Source organism: Nyctibius grandis, chromosome 9 (assembly GCF_013368605.1).
Source record: "Nyctibius grandis isolate bNycGra1 chromosome 9, bNycGra1.pri, whole genome shotgun sequence".
Taxonomy (NCBI): Eukaryota; Metazoa; Chordata; class Aves; order Nyctibiiformes; family Nyctibiidae; genus Nyctibius; species Nyctibius grandis.
In genome coordinates, this window is record NC_090666.1 from 19754194 (window position 1) to 19768410 (window position 14217).

Genomic DNA, 14217 nt, shown 5'->3' on the forward strand with positions numbered 1-14217 from the left:
CCTGAGTTCTATTTGCTTAAACAGAGTATAAAGATGTAGTACAGTCAAGCCTACTTACTCCTTCACAAAGGAAATGAAACACAGAAAGAAATATGGGAGAGGAGGGAGAGAGATGGGCTCAGGTACTACTAAGCTCTAGAGAATGGAACTGCAGGGGGACAGCTAAGGGGATGGAAATTACTTTTGATGAATCATTAAAGAACAGCAACAATGTCCTCCACTTTACCCTTTTTTTTTTATTACTCCTCTCTCTCACTGTTCAGTCCTCTTTTTTCTTTAAGGCCATTTCAACCTCTATTCTAGACCCTCCTCAGGCCTCTATCTATCTATTTTTTTTAATTTTTTATGTTCCTCATATCCACATGCTGGTGCATTCTAGAGAAGGATAAAGTAGATAACAAACATCAAGATTTAATCTGAGACTAGAAAGTACATTCTGGTCAAGAAGTGTGCAACTTGTTACAACTATTTCCCAGAAGGAAAAAATTCAGCGACATAGGAACTTGCAAAGAACAAGCACATACGACTATTGACAGAACACGGAAAAGAAGCTACTCTGGTAGAGAGCTGGACAGCGAGAATCTGAGAATAAGCATTGCCAAGAACATCCTGTGCTGCTGATAAAATCAGCAGTAGAACTGATTTACAGCAACAGCTACTGTTAAGTAATAAATGAGTAGTGTTGTACAGCAGAGCTGCAGTTTTATGACAGTTATGATACTCATGCAAATGCACACTTTCAGCATGGGAAGGAAAGCAGAGGATCCCTTGAAGTCAGGTGAGTAGTAACAAGAAAACACCTTACTGCTGTGACTTGCTCTTACTGGGTCTTCTGTGTATCATACAGCTACTCGACTGACAACAGTGAAGAATCTATATAAATGACAAACATGCAATAAATTCTTCTTCCTTGTTAACACACCAGTAGAACTACCTGCTAGATTCTAGCTATCTATCTTTGCTGCTGTACTTCGTATTGGTGTCTGAAACCTGCAAGACACAGCTTGATTTTCAGACACCAACCTGAAAACTGAAAAAAAAAAAAGTTATTCTTTGCTTTATAGTACAATAATTTTATTTCAAGGACAAAACCCTAAGAGAATTAAACAACAGGAACACAATAAAATTAAAAAATAAATCAGATCTGTTGGTTCAACTTATAAAACTGAGTTAACAGGATTACTCATGTGAGCAATGCCAGATGGATTTGTCTCTTATTCATAGGAGTAATAAATATCAAATATGTCATTAATGTGTTATATGGAAAATGAGTAATACGTGATTCAAAAACAGTATGAAAGAATACTTCAATTGCTGACTGTCAAACTGTGATAACTTAATCCTCAGTGTACAAGCATATTTGCAAACTAGGACACTCAATTTTTTCTGAAGTCTAGGAAAACAGAAATTGGCTTGAGAATTATCCGTGTCTATCCCTACTTCAAGTAGTACAGACAGCAAAAAAAAATCCTTCATATTATTGCTATTTCTAAAAAGTAATGAAAGTAACCTAGATTAAGCAAAAAAAAAAAAAAAAATCAAATGAATGGGACTAATCTGTTACATCAGTATTTCGATCACTGCAGTTGTTTTACATCAGAGCACAGAGATATTAGAAGCAATGTGAATTTAAAGTTCCCCTATAAGCAGCTGATGATTCTCTCAAGGAAACGGCTCCACCAGTTCAGGAAATCCCCCAGGACCAGCTAGGACTGGGCAGAAAGTTTGGTACACGACAGGAGCAGGAGTACCATCAACAACCACCCAGGCTTGGCTAATGAGCCATCTCAGAAGAGGCTGAAGCAGCTCTCTGTCTCCAGTGGCCCCACCAGTCCATGGGAGGCCCCTGCCAGACTCTGTGTTACACCTGGGTTTCTGTGGGCTTTTGCTCACATCATCCATGCAGCACTCACACAGACATCCAAACTACCTCTGATACCTCAAATTCTTTACATACATGGAAAACCTGAGTATCCCAGGTTTAAAAGTCTGTATAATTCCACTGCACTGTTAAAAGGGTAAAAATTAAGACCTGGTGGATACGCTATTGTCGAAAGCACAAATTCACACAGGGTTTCAGTGCTGCAGAAAGGAAGTGACCCTCCAGCAACCTGACATACTGCTCACTACTATGACTCTTTGTAAAGTCACTAACATCCCTAAACAAAAGCAAGATATGCATAGACATGCCAAAACAGCAGAAGTGAAAGCCAGAACTGCTAATAACCTGCTAATAATGAAAAGCTGCTCCCTGGAACAGCACTGAGCGCAGGCAGAGGGGAACGGTGGCCTACATCACTATCCCGCCTTGCAAAACACACGTAGGAAAGAACCATAACTGGCATTTCCCTCATTTAAACCACCCCCAAGTGCAACCACAGTTCTGGGTCAGGATTGCTCCCTCTTGCCTAAGGGAACAAGACGAAATCAAGACTTGGAGCGGGGTAAGAAAGCAGGATCATTCTCAGTCCCTCCACATAAATTCAGCCCAGCAAACAACCTGCTCCACTGCGCCGTTCAGTGTGATCTACATCTCCTCCTCAGTGTGTACCAGGATTTCTCCTGAGACAAACCACTCTGCCATCAGGCAGAACTACACACAATCTGCCCAAGCCATACCACAAGCAGAAACACAGCCTTGGGTACATAGAAAATGTATTCCAAATTTTGTCCTCTGCTCTTGATAAACTCTAGAAAGGGTGCAAAAATGTATTTCTGGTTTCAATCAGGTTTCTGTATTTCTAAGCCTGTGGAGAACCTGCATTTAAGGGTAGTACTAGTAGGCTAATACTTCTTATAGGGATCAGTAGAGGTAGGGGTGAAAAATTACTTTTTCTACATTAGAAAACATGCTAAACATTAAAATAAAGTTTACATTACAAAAGTTCACTTAAGATAGTAAACAGCATAGATAAGATTTAATCCACGACTCATGCTTTTGTACATTCACATTAAAGTAATATTAAATATACAAACTTTTTTTTTTTGATTGCTTACTGCACAGGACGGGCTGCAGACAGGGAGTGAACTGGCATAACACAGTTGACATCCATAACAACTCCTTTCAAACAAAGGGGAAAGGGTGTGAAAAATTCAAAGGATCACAGAAAAGAAAGGATCATTTCACACACAAACATTCATCATCCTCCTGCTTGCACCCACCAAGGAAGTGGTAGATGCGGGCTTTCCCTGCACCTCCTTCCTGTGCAGATTGGATTTAGCCCTTCAGCTCAGCAATCAGTTAAGGCAGGAATCATAAATTACTTTTTTTTTTTTAATTAGAAAACATGGTAAAAATTAAAACAAAATTTACTTTACTAAAGTACACATAAAATAGTAAACAGCCATACAGCATGCTTCTGAAAATCTCTTCACAGACCTCAGAAACCATGTGTTAGGTTAGGAGAAAGTATTCCCTTGCTTGCTCCTCTGGCACTTTATCCCTATACATATAATCTTGTTTTCAGGAAGCGCTCTCTGCATTTTCTTCACATGAATTGTTTCCATCACCTCAGGGCTATGACAAATAATCTTATCTTTTAGATCTGACAATACAGACAATTCCCAAGCTTCAATTCTCTTCTTTTTGCTAGACTCTTAAAACTGCAGTTATGATACATTATTTTAATCCAGATTTGCTGCAATCTGTTCCACAGCTGCCCAGAGATTCAAATTTCCAAGCTCACCCTTCAGCAGACAAAGCCTATAGTTAAGCATAGGAGAATTCTCTTAACAGCCGTACTCTTTACAAATAATTACATTTGCCCCATTAATAACCCCTCGAGGTTTAAGGTTAGCTACCAAATATAGTCAGCTGAGTCCTTTCATTATACTTTTTTCAAGCCCCTCTAGTAAGCAAGATGGGTCCCCCTTTGCAATTCACTTTTTTGCTTGCATTGCACCTTCAGAGAGCCTTTCCTGTACCGTGTGTAGAGTCCTCTGTTAGGCTCGCCTCCAAGGCTGCTCAGCTTCCCTTGCCACATCCAATATCATGAATTACAAATTTAAGCCTCTTTAAAACCAGAGAGTATTAAAGCCAGATTTCTTAAAAGAACAAACCAAACCTTGCACAAGGCCCAAGAGTGTCTAGTCCTAGAAGACATCACAGGAGGCTGAAATCAAACCCCCGTCTCACAGCTGTGTTCACTTCACCCTCCCAAACCTGTCCTTAAAGACACCCTGCTGGGAGCTACAGTCTTCCTATTCCACCCCATTTTAAAACAGAAACATAAATATCTTTAACTCCTAAGTGCGAGTACAAGAGAGCTGTTTCACTGGTTACAGGTAGAAAAAAGTCATCTCAAACCCACTGAAAATTGCCACTAAAATCCACATGCATACCAAGCAAGGGCAACCCTACTAGTCAAAGGGAAATTTGCAGCAGACTTTCAGTGCCAGAGCTGAAAGTCCTCAGACCCTCAGAGCTGATGGAGCAGTCCCAGTGGGGCTGGCACCCATTGCCCTCCCACCAAACAGCACCAAGGAGCTGCTCTAGGACAGAAACAGCTCTTTTGCCAAACTAGTTTTAATTTGCACCAATTCCCTAATTTAATTCACAGAGCAGCCACAATACTTGCCTCACAAGGAAAGCTGTGGAGGACAGGAGCTTAAAGTGGGCATGAAACCAGGGCCTTAATTACAACAGCAGCATTTCAGCTGGGAATGGCAAAGCTTTTCAATAAAGCAAACAGCATTACTGCATTTGTAACTAGAGTGGGTAATTTTACTGGATTTCTCTTTTTCTTCCAAAAAATTTTGAGGCAAGATGGTGGAAATCTAGATCTTGAAATCGCTTAGCTTACAACTTTTACTACCAAAAAGGCGTCTCCAAGAGCAAACCATGTAATCTTCAAATTATGCAATTCAAAGGCACATCGTCATGGCAAAATGAAAACATCTTGTACAACCTCATCAAGAGTCAACAGACAGCGAGAATCAGGTGCGGGGGAAACAAAAACAAAACTTGAGTAACTGATCTGTACCCCCAAATGATAGGACTCTACTCCTTTTTATTCCACTAACTACATATTCTACATGTTATTTGTCTAAAGGCTCTGAGTCTGCACACTGAGACCACTTGGCTTATTTTTGAAAAGTGACAGTAGGAGATCAAAAAAAAACCAGCTTATGAGCTGCCATCAGAATATTCTAAAAAATGTATTCTCTACTGAAACATTCCCTCAGAAAGTAGCTGGTACAGCTTTCCCAGCCAGGATTCAAAGGGATTACTGGGAAGCTTCCAGCCATGGGCATTACACTGAATACAGGTGTTTTCTAGCCATGTTGATACAAAGAAAACTGTTTAAGAAATTGTTTTTCACTGGATACAAACCAGGTGGCACCTGTCCACTCTAAGTGGGGCCTGCACAGCCCCACAGCACTATGTGCACTGCACAGCTCCCTGAAGCATTGACAGCAGAGCAAGATCTGCACCTAATGGTACTTCACAGATGAAGTTACAAATTATACAGTTATAAATTATGACAAAAAAATAATGCTTCATCCCATGCTTGGTTAACTGAGCAGTCTGGAGCACTTCATGTCTGAATATTTCAGGCCCTTACTTGCTCCAGCATCTCTATTATTGAGTTGTTGCATCTTTGGCTTTTATTATACCTCCTTTCATACTTCACTGCTTCAAAACACTGCTAATTTATTCTCTTGTTTCATAAAAATCCTAAGGTATTTTTCTGACTTACTTCAAAGAACTGTTTTCTATCAGCTGGCCTCACAGTGCTTATTTTCTCTTTCTTCTTGCACCTGCTTGTTGAAATGTTTTTTCTTTCCCCTCCTCCCCCCAGTTCCCAAGAATACAGCCTCCTACTATTCAGCAGAAATGCATTAAAAGGAGTATATGGTGAGAGGGATCTAAGCATTTCTGCGTGTTCAATAAAATTAAGGGACTATTTTGGATCTGCTCTCCTAGGTAGCACAGTCCCTCATATTAAGTTGTGCATCAAGAGTAGGGAGTGCATTTGTCTTCCTTGCAACTTCCTTCAGCCTCTGGGTACTGTTATAACCTTGTGGTGACGGGGAATGAGAGCTAAGAAGCGCTATTAAGGTTTAGTGGATTCAGATTTAGTGCAGGAAGTATCTGTTGCTCCCTCTGTGTAAATAAAGCATGGAAAAACAATGCTTATATTCTCTCTAAAGGCAATGCTCCTCCCCAGGCAGCACAACAACCATCTGAAACTCCTGTAAAGAAAATCCATAGTAAACGCGAGGATGTAGACACAGGCTACAGTTAATCCCTGTATAATTTTCTCTGCCTGCTCTGACTGTTCTTAACTCCTCCATCACTGTATAATTTTCAGACTTGCCTTCACAAGGCAATTCCACTTCATTATGGGAGAAGCGTCTATGGGATGCCACATTTCTGCCTGGATGGACACATATCAAAGCTCAGTCAAAGTCTGGTTCTCTGGCCAAACTTCCAGAAGACAGATAGCCAAGGGGAAAAATTCTCAAATTTTACTACTTAGATATTTCAGGGTGGAAAAATGAGATATTTCCAGATTTTTCTGAATGTTTGGTAGTTCTGTCTTTGGCTCCTTTTGAATCGTTATCACCCAAGCATTTTGAAGAGTATCTTCAGCATTCTGGATCCAGAGAAGACTTGCATGTTTCTGGCCTATATCTTGTCTGTCCTGGGCTTTATAAAAGTAATAATTTACGTGACATGACCTACACATCCTTTAATTGGTAGTTATAATATCTTTACAAGTGAAAATGTGACTTACAAAAGTGCAGTCCTGCACTTATTTCAAACATGTATGCCTGTAGACAAGTGCTGTGAACACCAACTTACAAATGGCATTTCAAACCCATCTTTTTCATATTACTGCTTGTTCCACTCTTGGAGCTCTCTTGAACATAGGCTCATTTTCACTTAACACAGAACTGTGTTGAACAGTGCATTTTATTGTATGCACAACTGCCAAAGACTAATGAGGACATATTCAGCCAGTTAATGACTTTTTAAAAAAAAAAAAAAAAAAACAAAACAAAACAAAGCAAAACTTTTGACATTAGGAAGGACACAAGCCTGGGTCTCCAAAAGTTGAAAGAACAGAGCTAAGTTCTCAGCCAAAATGTGTCACATACTGGCACCTAAATAAAACCAGATGACTCAACAGAAGACATTGCTTCATAGTTTAAGATATCTCGCTTCTTGGCTAATGTAACTTTCAATTGTTTCTTTTAATCTGACATTATATGTATATATGCATATTCTTTTTGAAAACTATTTTAATAATTTATGAACTTTGTTGTTTTCCAAGAAACTGGTTTCAATATAGTATTGGGTCTTTGTACATTTGAGATACATTCCAGACAGAACCACCACAGCCAATTTTTTCTTCACTGTTCAGTCTTCAAAACATAACTCATATCTACTAAGTTCTAAAAAGTCTGGTCTTTGTTTCATTCTCAGTATAATTCATTGTGAAAGATTAGAGTATTTCAAGCTCTTTACAATATACTTAACCATCAGCACTTATAATCTACTTGCTCCAAAGCTTTCTACATACGTAATACAAACTTTGGATCAAAAGAAAGTCTTACAATTACTATTCTGTAACCTGAAATTACATTGGCACATTTCCCTAGTGGTTTAAAAACATTCTTCTGTTGTACACTGACAAATTGTCTTCTATACATGCTTCCATCATCTTTTCAACACTTACTATAGCCTTGGACATTTCAGCAAATGTGCTTTTTATTTTTGAACAGCAAATAATATTCTCATGTGTTTTGAGACAAAGCTTAACTAATTTATTCATTACTACCTTTTTCTGTTTTCTGTAATGGTTTTAATTTAAAATTTTGAGAATTTTAGGAGTTTTGCATCAGGTTAGTTTATTGAAAGGTATTCTTTCCTGTTTGTTCTGAAGTCCTCAGTTAGCAGACTCATCTCACAACGGCACATTACAGCGTCATGTAAGGAAAAATGCAAACACAATTTGGATCACAGTTCATATCTGATAAAACACTGCAGCTTCACTTACACGAACATCATTACAAAACTAATTGTAAAGAACCACAACTCTTCTATGTTACGTTTTCACAGCTCTTCCACGTTATGTTTTAGGGGCAAATACTCCAGTGCCTTCACTGAGGGCAGCTGGTGCCATAAAGCACTAACCTCCTCTCAGTGGTGGTAGCAGTCTACCTTTATGAGAACACTCATGGACAGTCTCCGACAGTGGTAGAAATTACTGAGATTTCTCATGTATTGACTGCCACTGGTTGCTGCCCTTCATCAGAGGAACAAATCTTGGCTCTCCAGCAGGGACTGGAGAGGCTCTGGTGCGTTCTCCAAAACCCCACTGCTAATCATATCCAAGCCATAACAGGACAGAGCATGCATAATCATACTGATGTTTATTATTAAAAAATTTATCTTACCGAAAGGAGGAGACTCTCTCCCATCTTCTAATCCTGAATCTCTCTCTCTGTCTCTCTTTCTGTGTTTATGTCCACGGTGCCTATGGCGTCGGTGACTTTTTCTTCCACCTAGTGGCACGTGAACTCCAATGAACAATGTTCGATGGCCTATAGGTAAAAAAAAGTTACCTTTTAAAAAGGGGCTGTGGCAACATAATAAAAATATTAACCATAATAGCATTAATGGTATAATAATTATTATAATTGTGTAACTGTACAATATTGATTATTCTAACGTTAACAGTTGTAACATTATTGATTACAATAATGATGATGTAGCGTCACAGATATACAACCCCTTGATACAGGACAAAATCCCAGTATTGAAGTCCTTATGATGCAGTGCCAGATTTATATTTTTTGCCTTCAAATTTGAATCTCTATGTGTGAACTTCCATTAAAGCCAGACAGGTGTTCTGTAAAATGTCTTCCAAAACAGTAACATGAAGAGACACATGGATCTCTTTGCACTGAACATTTGGTAAAGTTGCTGTTTGCTTTGTGTGTACAGGAACTTTGCAAAACTCATTGCTATTTATGAGCCAAACCTTGACAGGATTTTTGTGGGAAATTCACTGAAGGGAAAAAAAAAAAAAAGAGACTGAAAAAAACAATAAATACTGTAGAAGCTAGACTGTAAAATCCCTATACAACTTTATGTGCTTACATCATAAATACATTACTGATAGCTTAGGGTGCTTCAATTTCTTCTATTTTATTTTTTAAAATACATGAGAAGGTACACATTGCCATGCCTGCCACCATCTTTGAGCCTTTGAGCCTGAAGAATTTTATGTTGCGGATCAAGCCTAAAAGATATAGCTCCTTAGCTATGTGGGCTTACAGGATCAGAGCACAGTAAAGCATTTAGAAGGGGGAGAGCACACGGCAAATGTGCAGGAAGTACCACAAAACCAGACCAAATAGGAAAGGAATAATGACTCACTACAGCCATGTCTCCTACATTTACTCAGCAGAAAGACACAGTCCAGATTACTCATCTCAAATAACGTTTGTTTTCTCCTTGAAATGAGCGTAACACAGTTAACTAGACAATTGCTGCTTTGCTGTAATCATTCAGCAGTGCCAATCATCAGAAAAAGGTCAAGAACATTAAAAGTAAGGTACCACATGATCTCTAATCCCATGGAGACTCCAGCAGGGGCAGAAAACACAGCAAGGCAGCATTTGTCACAATACATCAGCGAAATTCAAGGCTGACAAGAACGCTCTGCAGAGGCAGAGCTAAGAAAGCTGGAGAAAAGGCTCTGGACACCACACTAGTTAATTCCTCAACTTGGCTTCATGTAGAGGAGACTAGAAAGCAGAGGCATCAATTTTTGGAAGACTATTCTTGTAGAGCCAGGAGATTTTTCTGAAGCAAAGGCCACAAGTTGAAATTTTATTTTTTTTTAGATACCTCTTTCTTCTTGCTTATTACATTTAACCTAAGAAATTATTTAAAGAGAACCGCTGCCTTTGGTGTATTTCAAATATATTGCCATTAGTGGTGCATGAAACGAGGAAAAATGCATTCCATAGAAAGAATTCCTTAAAAAGATACTGAAGGACAGCAGTAATGCAGTACTCAACACTTCCTTGTCCCTTTCCTTGGGTAGAAAAAAAACCCAAAACAACACTTCAAAAGGAATGGGGTTACCCCTCCTAAGATTTTAACCATTTCCAGAGATGCAAATAGATTGTTTTTTTAATTTAGTAATTTAATACATTCCTGCTGCTTTGTGATAGAAGTGGGCATGCTCACCATAGTTTTGTGCCCCACTTCAATGCTCAAGTTGTACCTGCATCAGGAAATGCAGATTCAGGTTCACACTGCAATTAATTTCCAGGGCTGAATCCAGGCCTTGAGTCCAGACTGTTCTTCATTCAATAAACTGGGAAGCAGGCCCTAAAATGCCACACCATTCATGTGTGTCTGAATACAAAAATCTTCCCTATACAGACAGAATCAGTTCATGCTGAAAAGAAAACAGGAACCTGGAAACTGAAGTGGATAACCAGGAAAAGGCAAAATGGATTTTATTCCTTCTGTGTGAACTTACTGACGCCAACAGAGTTCTACCAAGGCATAATTTCAATAAACACAGAGAGGAATCTAGGTCCTTGTAACAAGGTTCCGGCAAATAAGAGGAAAAAGAAAGAAACTGACAGGGGACACGGAATATTTTTCTATAGAAAAATGATAGAGCAAAAAGCAAAAGTAGAAAGTCTGAATAAAGAGTTAAGAAGTTCTGCTTGTATAAGAGTACAACCATGGAGCAAAAAAAAGACCAGCTGGGAACAAGAGAAAAGTTGATAAATTCTAAATTGCTGGCAAAAAGACAGTGAATGACAGAAGCAGGGGGAAAAAAGAGGAAAGATAAAAGAAATCCAATGAGTAAAATGACCTTACTTCAAGTAACCTTTTGATGATAAATATTATAAACTAGTGCCCAGAACGTAAGGTACGTTTTCCTGTACAAGTTGACTGAGACATTACTAAAGAAGAGTTTCCAGTGAGCTCTGTGAATTTCCCACGCCCAGAATTCCAACCCTGAAGCTCCCCTGCAGTCTCCAGGACAGAGCAGGCCAGAAACACCACGCTTTCTCTGACAGACAATTTCTTGCTACCTGACTCTGGAGAGGAGCATCCACACGTGTTCCAATGAAGTTCTTCAACAGATTTTTTTTTTTTTCTCCCCTAAGACTTACATTATTTGAACATGAGAATAATTTGAAGATGAGAATAAACAAGAACTCTGCTTAATATAAAACTTCTAACAGAAATACCAAATGAACCTTTAAGCCACGATTCTAAAAGAAGTATTTTTCCAAAACATCTTTCCAAAAATTCTGCATTTCAAGAGGATCTAAAGAGCATTTTCTTTTATTCCCATTGCCATAAGCAAGTCCCAAGAATCAGCTAGACTCTGTCATTTTAATGTTGTGCACAAAAGCAGTTATTAGAAGATTTCTGACCCAGCATAACACAAATACAGGTTGCAGATAGCTCCTGAACATCAATGACATCAATGGTAAAATTCCAAGTGACACCAATGGAAGCACGCTTCCTCCCCAAAAATGCAAAAAATTACAGACATTTTTATACCTTCAGCACCTATATTTATTATAAGATCTCAGTTAAACTGACTAAATTCTCCAAAGAAAGAACATCTATAATTTCAATTTGGCTGAAGTCAATTGCAGGATATCCAACAGGATCCAGATTTGTTCTGTAGAGTTTATAACTAATCGTATAAGAGCATTTCTTTCATTTATCTTTAGGAGCTTTTTTGTGTGTTTGATTATTTACTTTATCAGGATGCCATCTAAAAATGCCTGAATATTGCTTAAAGATTGTAAAATAATTCTGCTCTGCTGTATGTTTGCACAGCGCCTCACTCAATTAGATCATAATTTCTCATTTTTTTGGCAAGGCTGCAAAGACACTAAAGTATGGAAAACAGTAACAACTGTAAGTTAAATCAGGGTACATACTGTTGACATCAGGTACAACCTAACAACCATTCTCATGCAGAATTTACGCACAGTTTTAAGAGGTGAGCATAAGAAACAATGGATTTAGAACTCTTTAAAGTCAAGTCTTCAAAAACACCACGCTGGGCATCACTTTTGGACAGTTTTGTCACCTGCACTGTGCACCATGTGCTGTTTCCCATCACCTGAGAAAGGGCTAAAGTTGTTAGTCAAAAATACACAAATGGATTAATGTTTTACATTTTGCTTCATGTTTACAAAACAGGTTTTTTTTCAATTGTATTTTTCCAAAGGTTGTGTTTTCTTGCAAAAAATTTTAACAGCTGAAGTGGTCAATTACAGTTTATTTTATTATTACTACATTTAGTCAGTTAGTTTGGTTTGCTTCTCCTCTATTCAAAGGAACCATCCTGTAATGGGAAAAACCATACGTAAAACATTTCTTTATTCTGTATCTCTCAGCCAAGGACTATGGTGGATGTGTTGTAAGATAATTTGTGCATGCATGCACAGATAGCCACATGTAATCAGGTGTATGAAACATATGCAGATAAAATGCGCTCAGGTACACACATGCAGATTTGTGGTTCTGGACAGACTTAAGAGTTTGGCCTATTGTCCTTTCTCAGGAAAAAATGTACATCTAATAGATCAAAAAGGATTTCTCCTGCTAATTCTTACTTCAAAACAAATGAAAGAATTTCTGTGCTGAGAGAGGTTTATTCCTCTCCATGGTTTATGTTACGTTCAACTTATGTTATAATGTTAAAAATCTGAATTAATTTAGATATCAGTAAGCCATAGGATTTATCTGGTCTTCCTGAGCTTTTTCAACTAACCTTACATTAACATCAGTAGAGTTTTATCATGGAAAGACTACGATTTTGTCCCTGCAAAAACGCATTCCGAATTAAAATGTTGATTTATTCCAAATGTGCTGCTAGGAAAGCTAAACATAAACACATATACAAATATTTTCAGTATTAGGGTTTAGGAGTGAAGCATTTTTTAAAACTGAACCTCTGAGAAAATATATTAATATACAAAGATTATTTACAATCTGAAAGCTTGTTAAAGAAATACAATACACTGAATTGATCTGCTCTGCAATGTCACCTTTATACAATGCTACAAATCCACTGTTAAATTGTATAAATATTGTTTTATAAAAAGGGTATTCTTAATCAAATTGCACATAGCTGGGGAACAAAACCCAGAATATAAAGTTAGTTCCAACCTATGCATTTATAGCATAAGAGGCTTTGGCCCCTTGTGGTTTACCTTCAAAGCATTAAAACACTCCATGAGTAAAAATATTTTAGGGATTAAAGAAATACTGACCCTTGTTATAAAGTGTTCTTTTTAATTTTTACAGGATTACATTAATAAATCTAAATCATATTATGAAAGATTTAAAAGGGATCCTGTTAATTGTATTTAATTTTCAGACAGATGAAAGTACATATAAGCATATGTAAAAACCAGGATTTCCCCTAAACTTTTGAAGAAAAAGCATACTGTGCTGTAAATACCTCCACGAAGTGGAGGTATTAATTCTTTGCCCTAGAAAAGACAGATATGAAATATACATTATTAATATGAATATATCTTGCAGAGACGTTTCTTAGAATAATATCTAAGTAGAAAGGTTGTTTGGGGTTACTGTATTCCAAAGAAGAAATTCTTCCTTACACCTGAATTTTATTTTAAGAAACTAATAGCAAATTAACCATCTAAAAAGGCAGCCTCAGAAAAGCAAATATTTTCTGTGTAGCCCTTGAAAATGACAGGTGTAACATCTAAAAATGGTTTTCAGAACCTGGCATTCTGGGTCTTTAAAACAGAAGCTTGTCCTAACTACCTAGCTTATTCATCAAATAAAAGGAAAGGAAAAGAAATGTAGTGGGATTTCTAAAGCTTTGAAAACATATAACCAGTTATAATTTATGGTGCCTGACTACTTAACTTAGGCACTTCTGGAAATCCCATTACAATTGTCTGAATGGATGTGACATTGCAAGGGAAAATGGAAACAGAAAGAAAGGAATTGTAAATGTTTCCCTAATTTAGAGAAATTAAGATCTTTTTCATGGAATGCTAAGAGTACAGACATTTTTACCCCAGTGCCTCCCATTTTCTTTCCAAACACAATTTTAACACAGAAAACACACACCCATTTGGTAGGAAGAACACATGTATGAAGCATGTTCACCTCCACACTTCCCCATCAGTAGAGGCTCCACAGGCCTCCATGTTACACCAGGCATGTGGGAC

General features: G+C 37.8%; 1 protein-coding gene across 2 annotated transcripts in view; it reads right to left on the reverse strand.

Moving 5' to 3' along the window:
* SLC4A10 (solute carrier family 4 member 10) overlaps positions 1–14217 on the reverse strand; it is a 132947-nt gene that overhangs the window by 81483 nt on the left and 37247 nt on the right. For both annotated transcript variants that reach the window (XM_068407411.1, XM_068407410.1), the window contains exon 3: positions 8407–8553. In XM_068407411.1, the coding sequence (XP_068263512.1) occupies positions 8407–8553 (147 nt within the window). The remainder of the gene's footprint in view (positions 1–8406; positions 8554–14217) is intronic.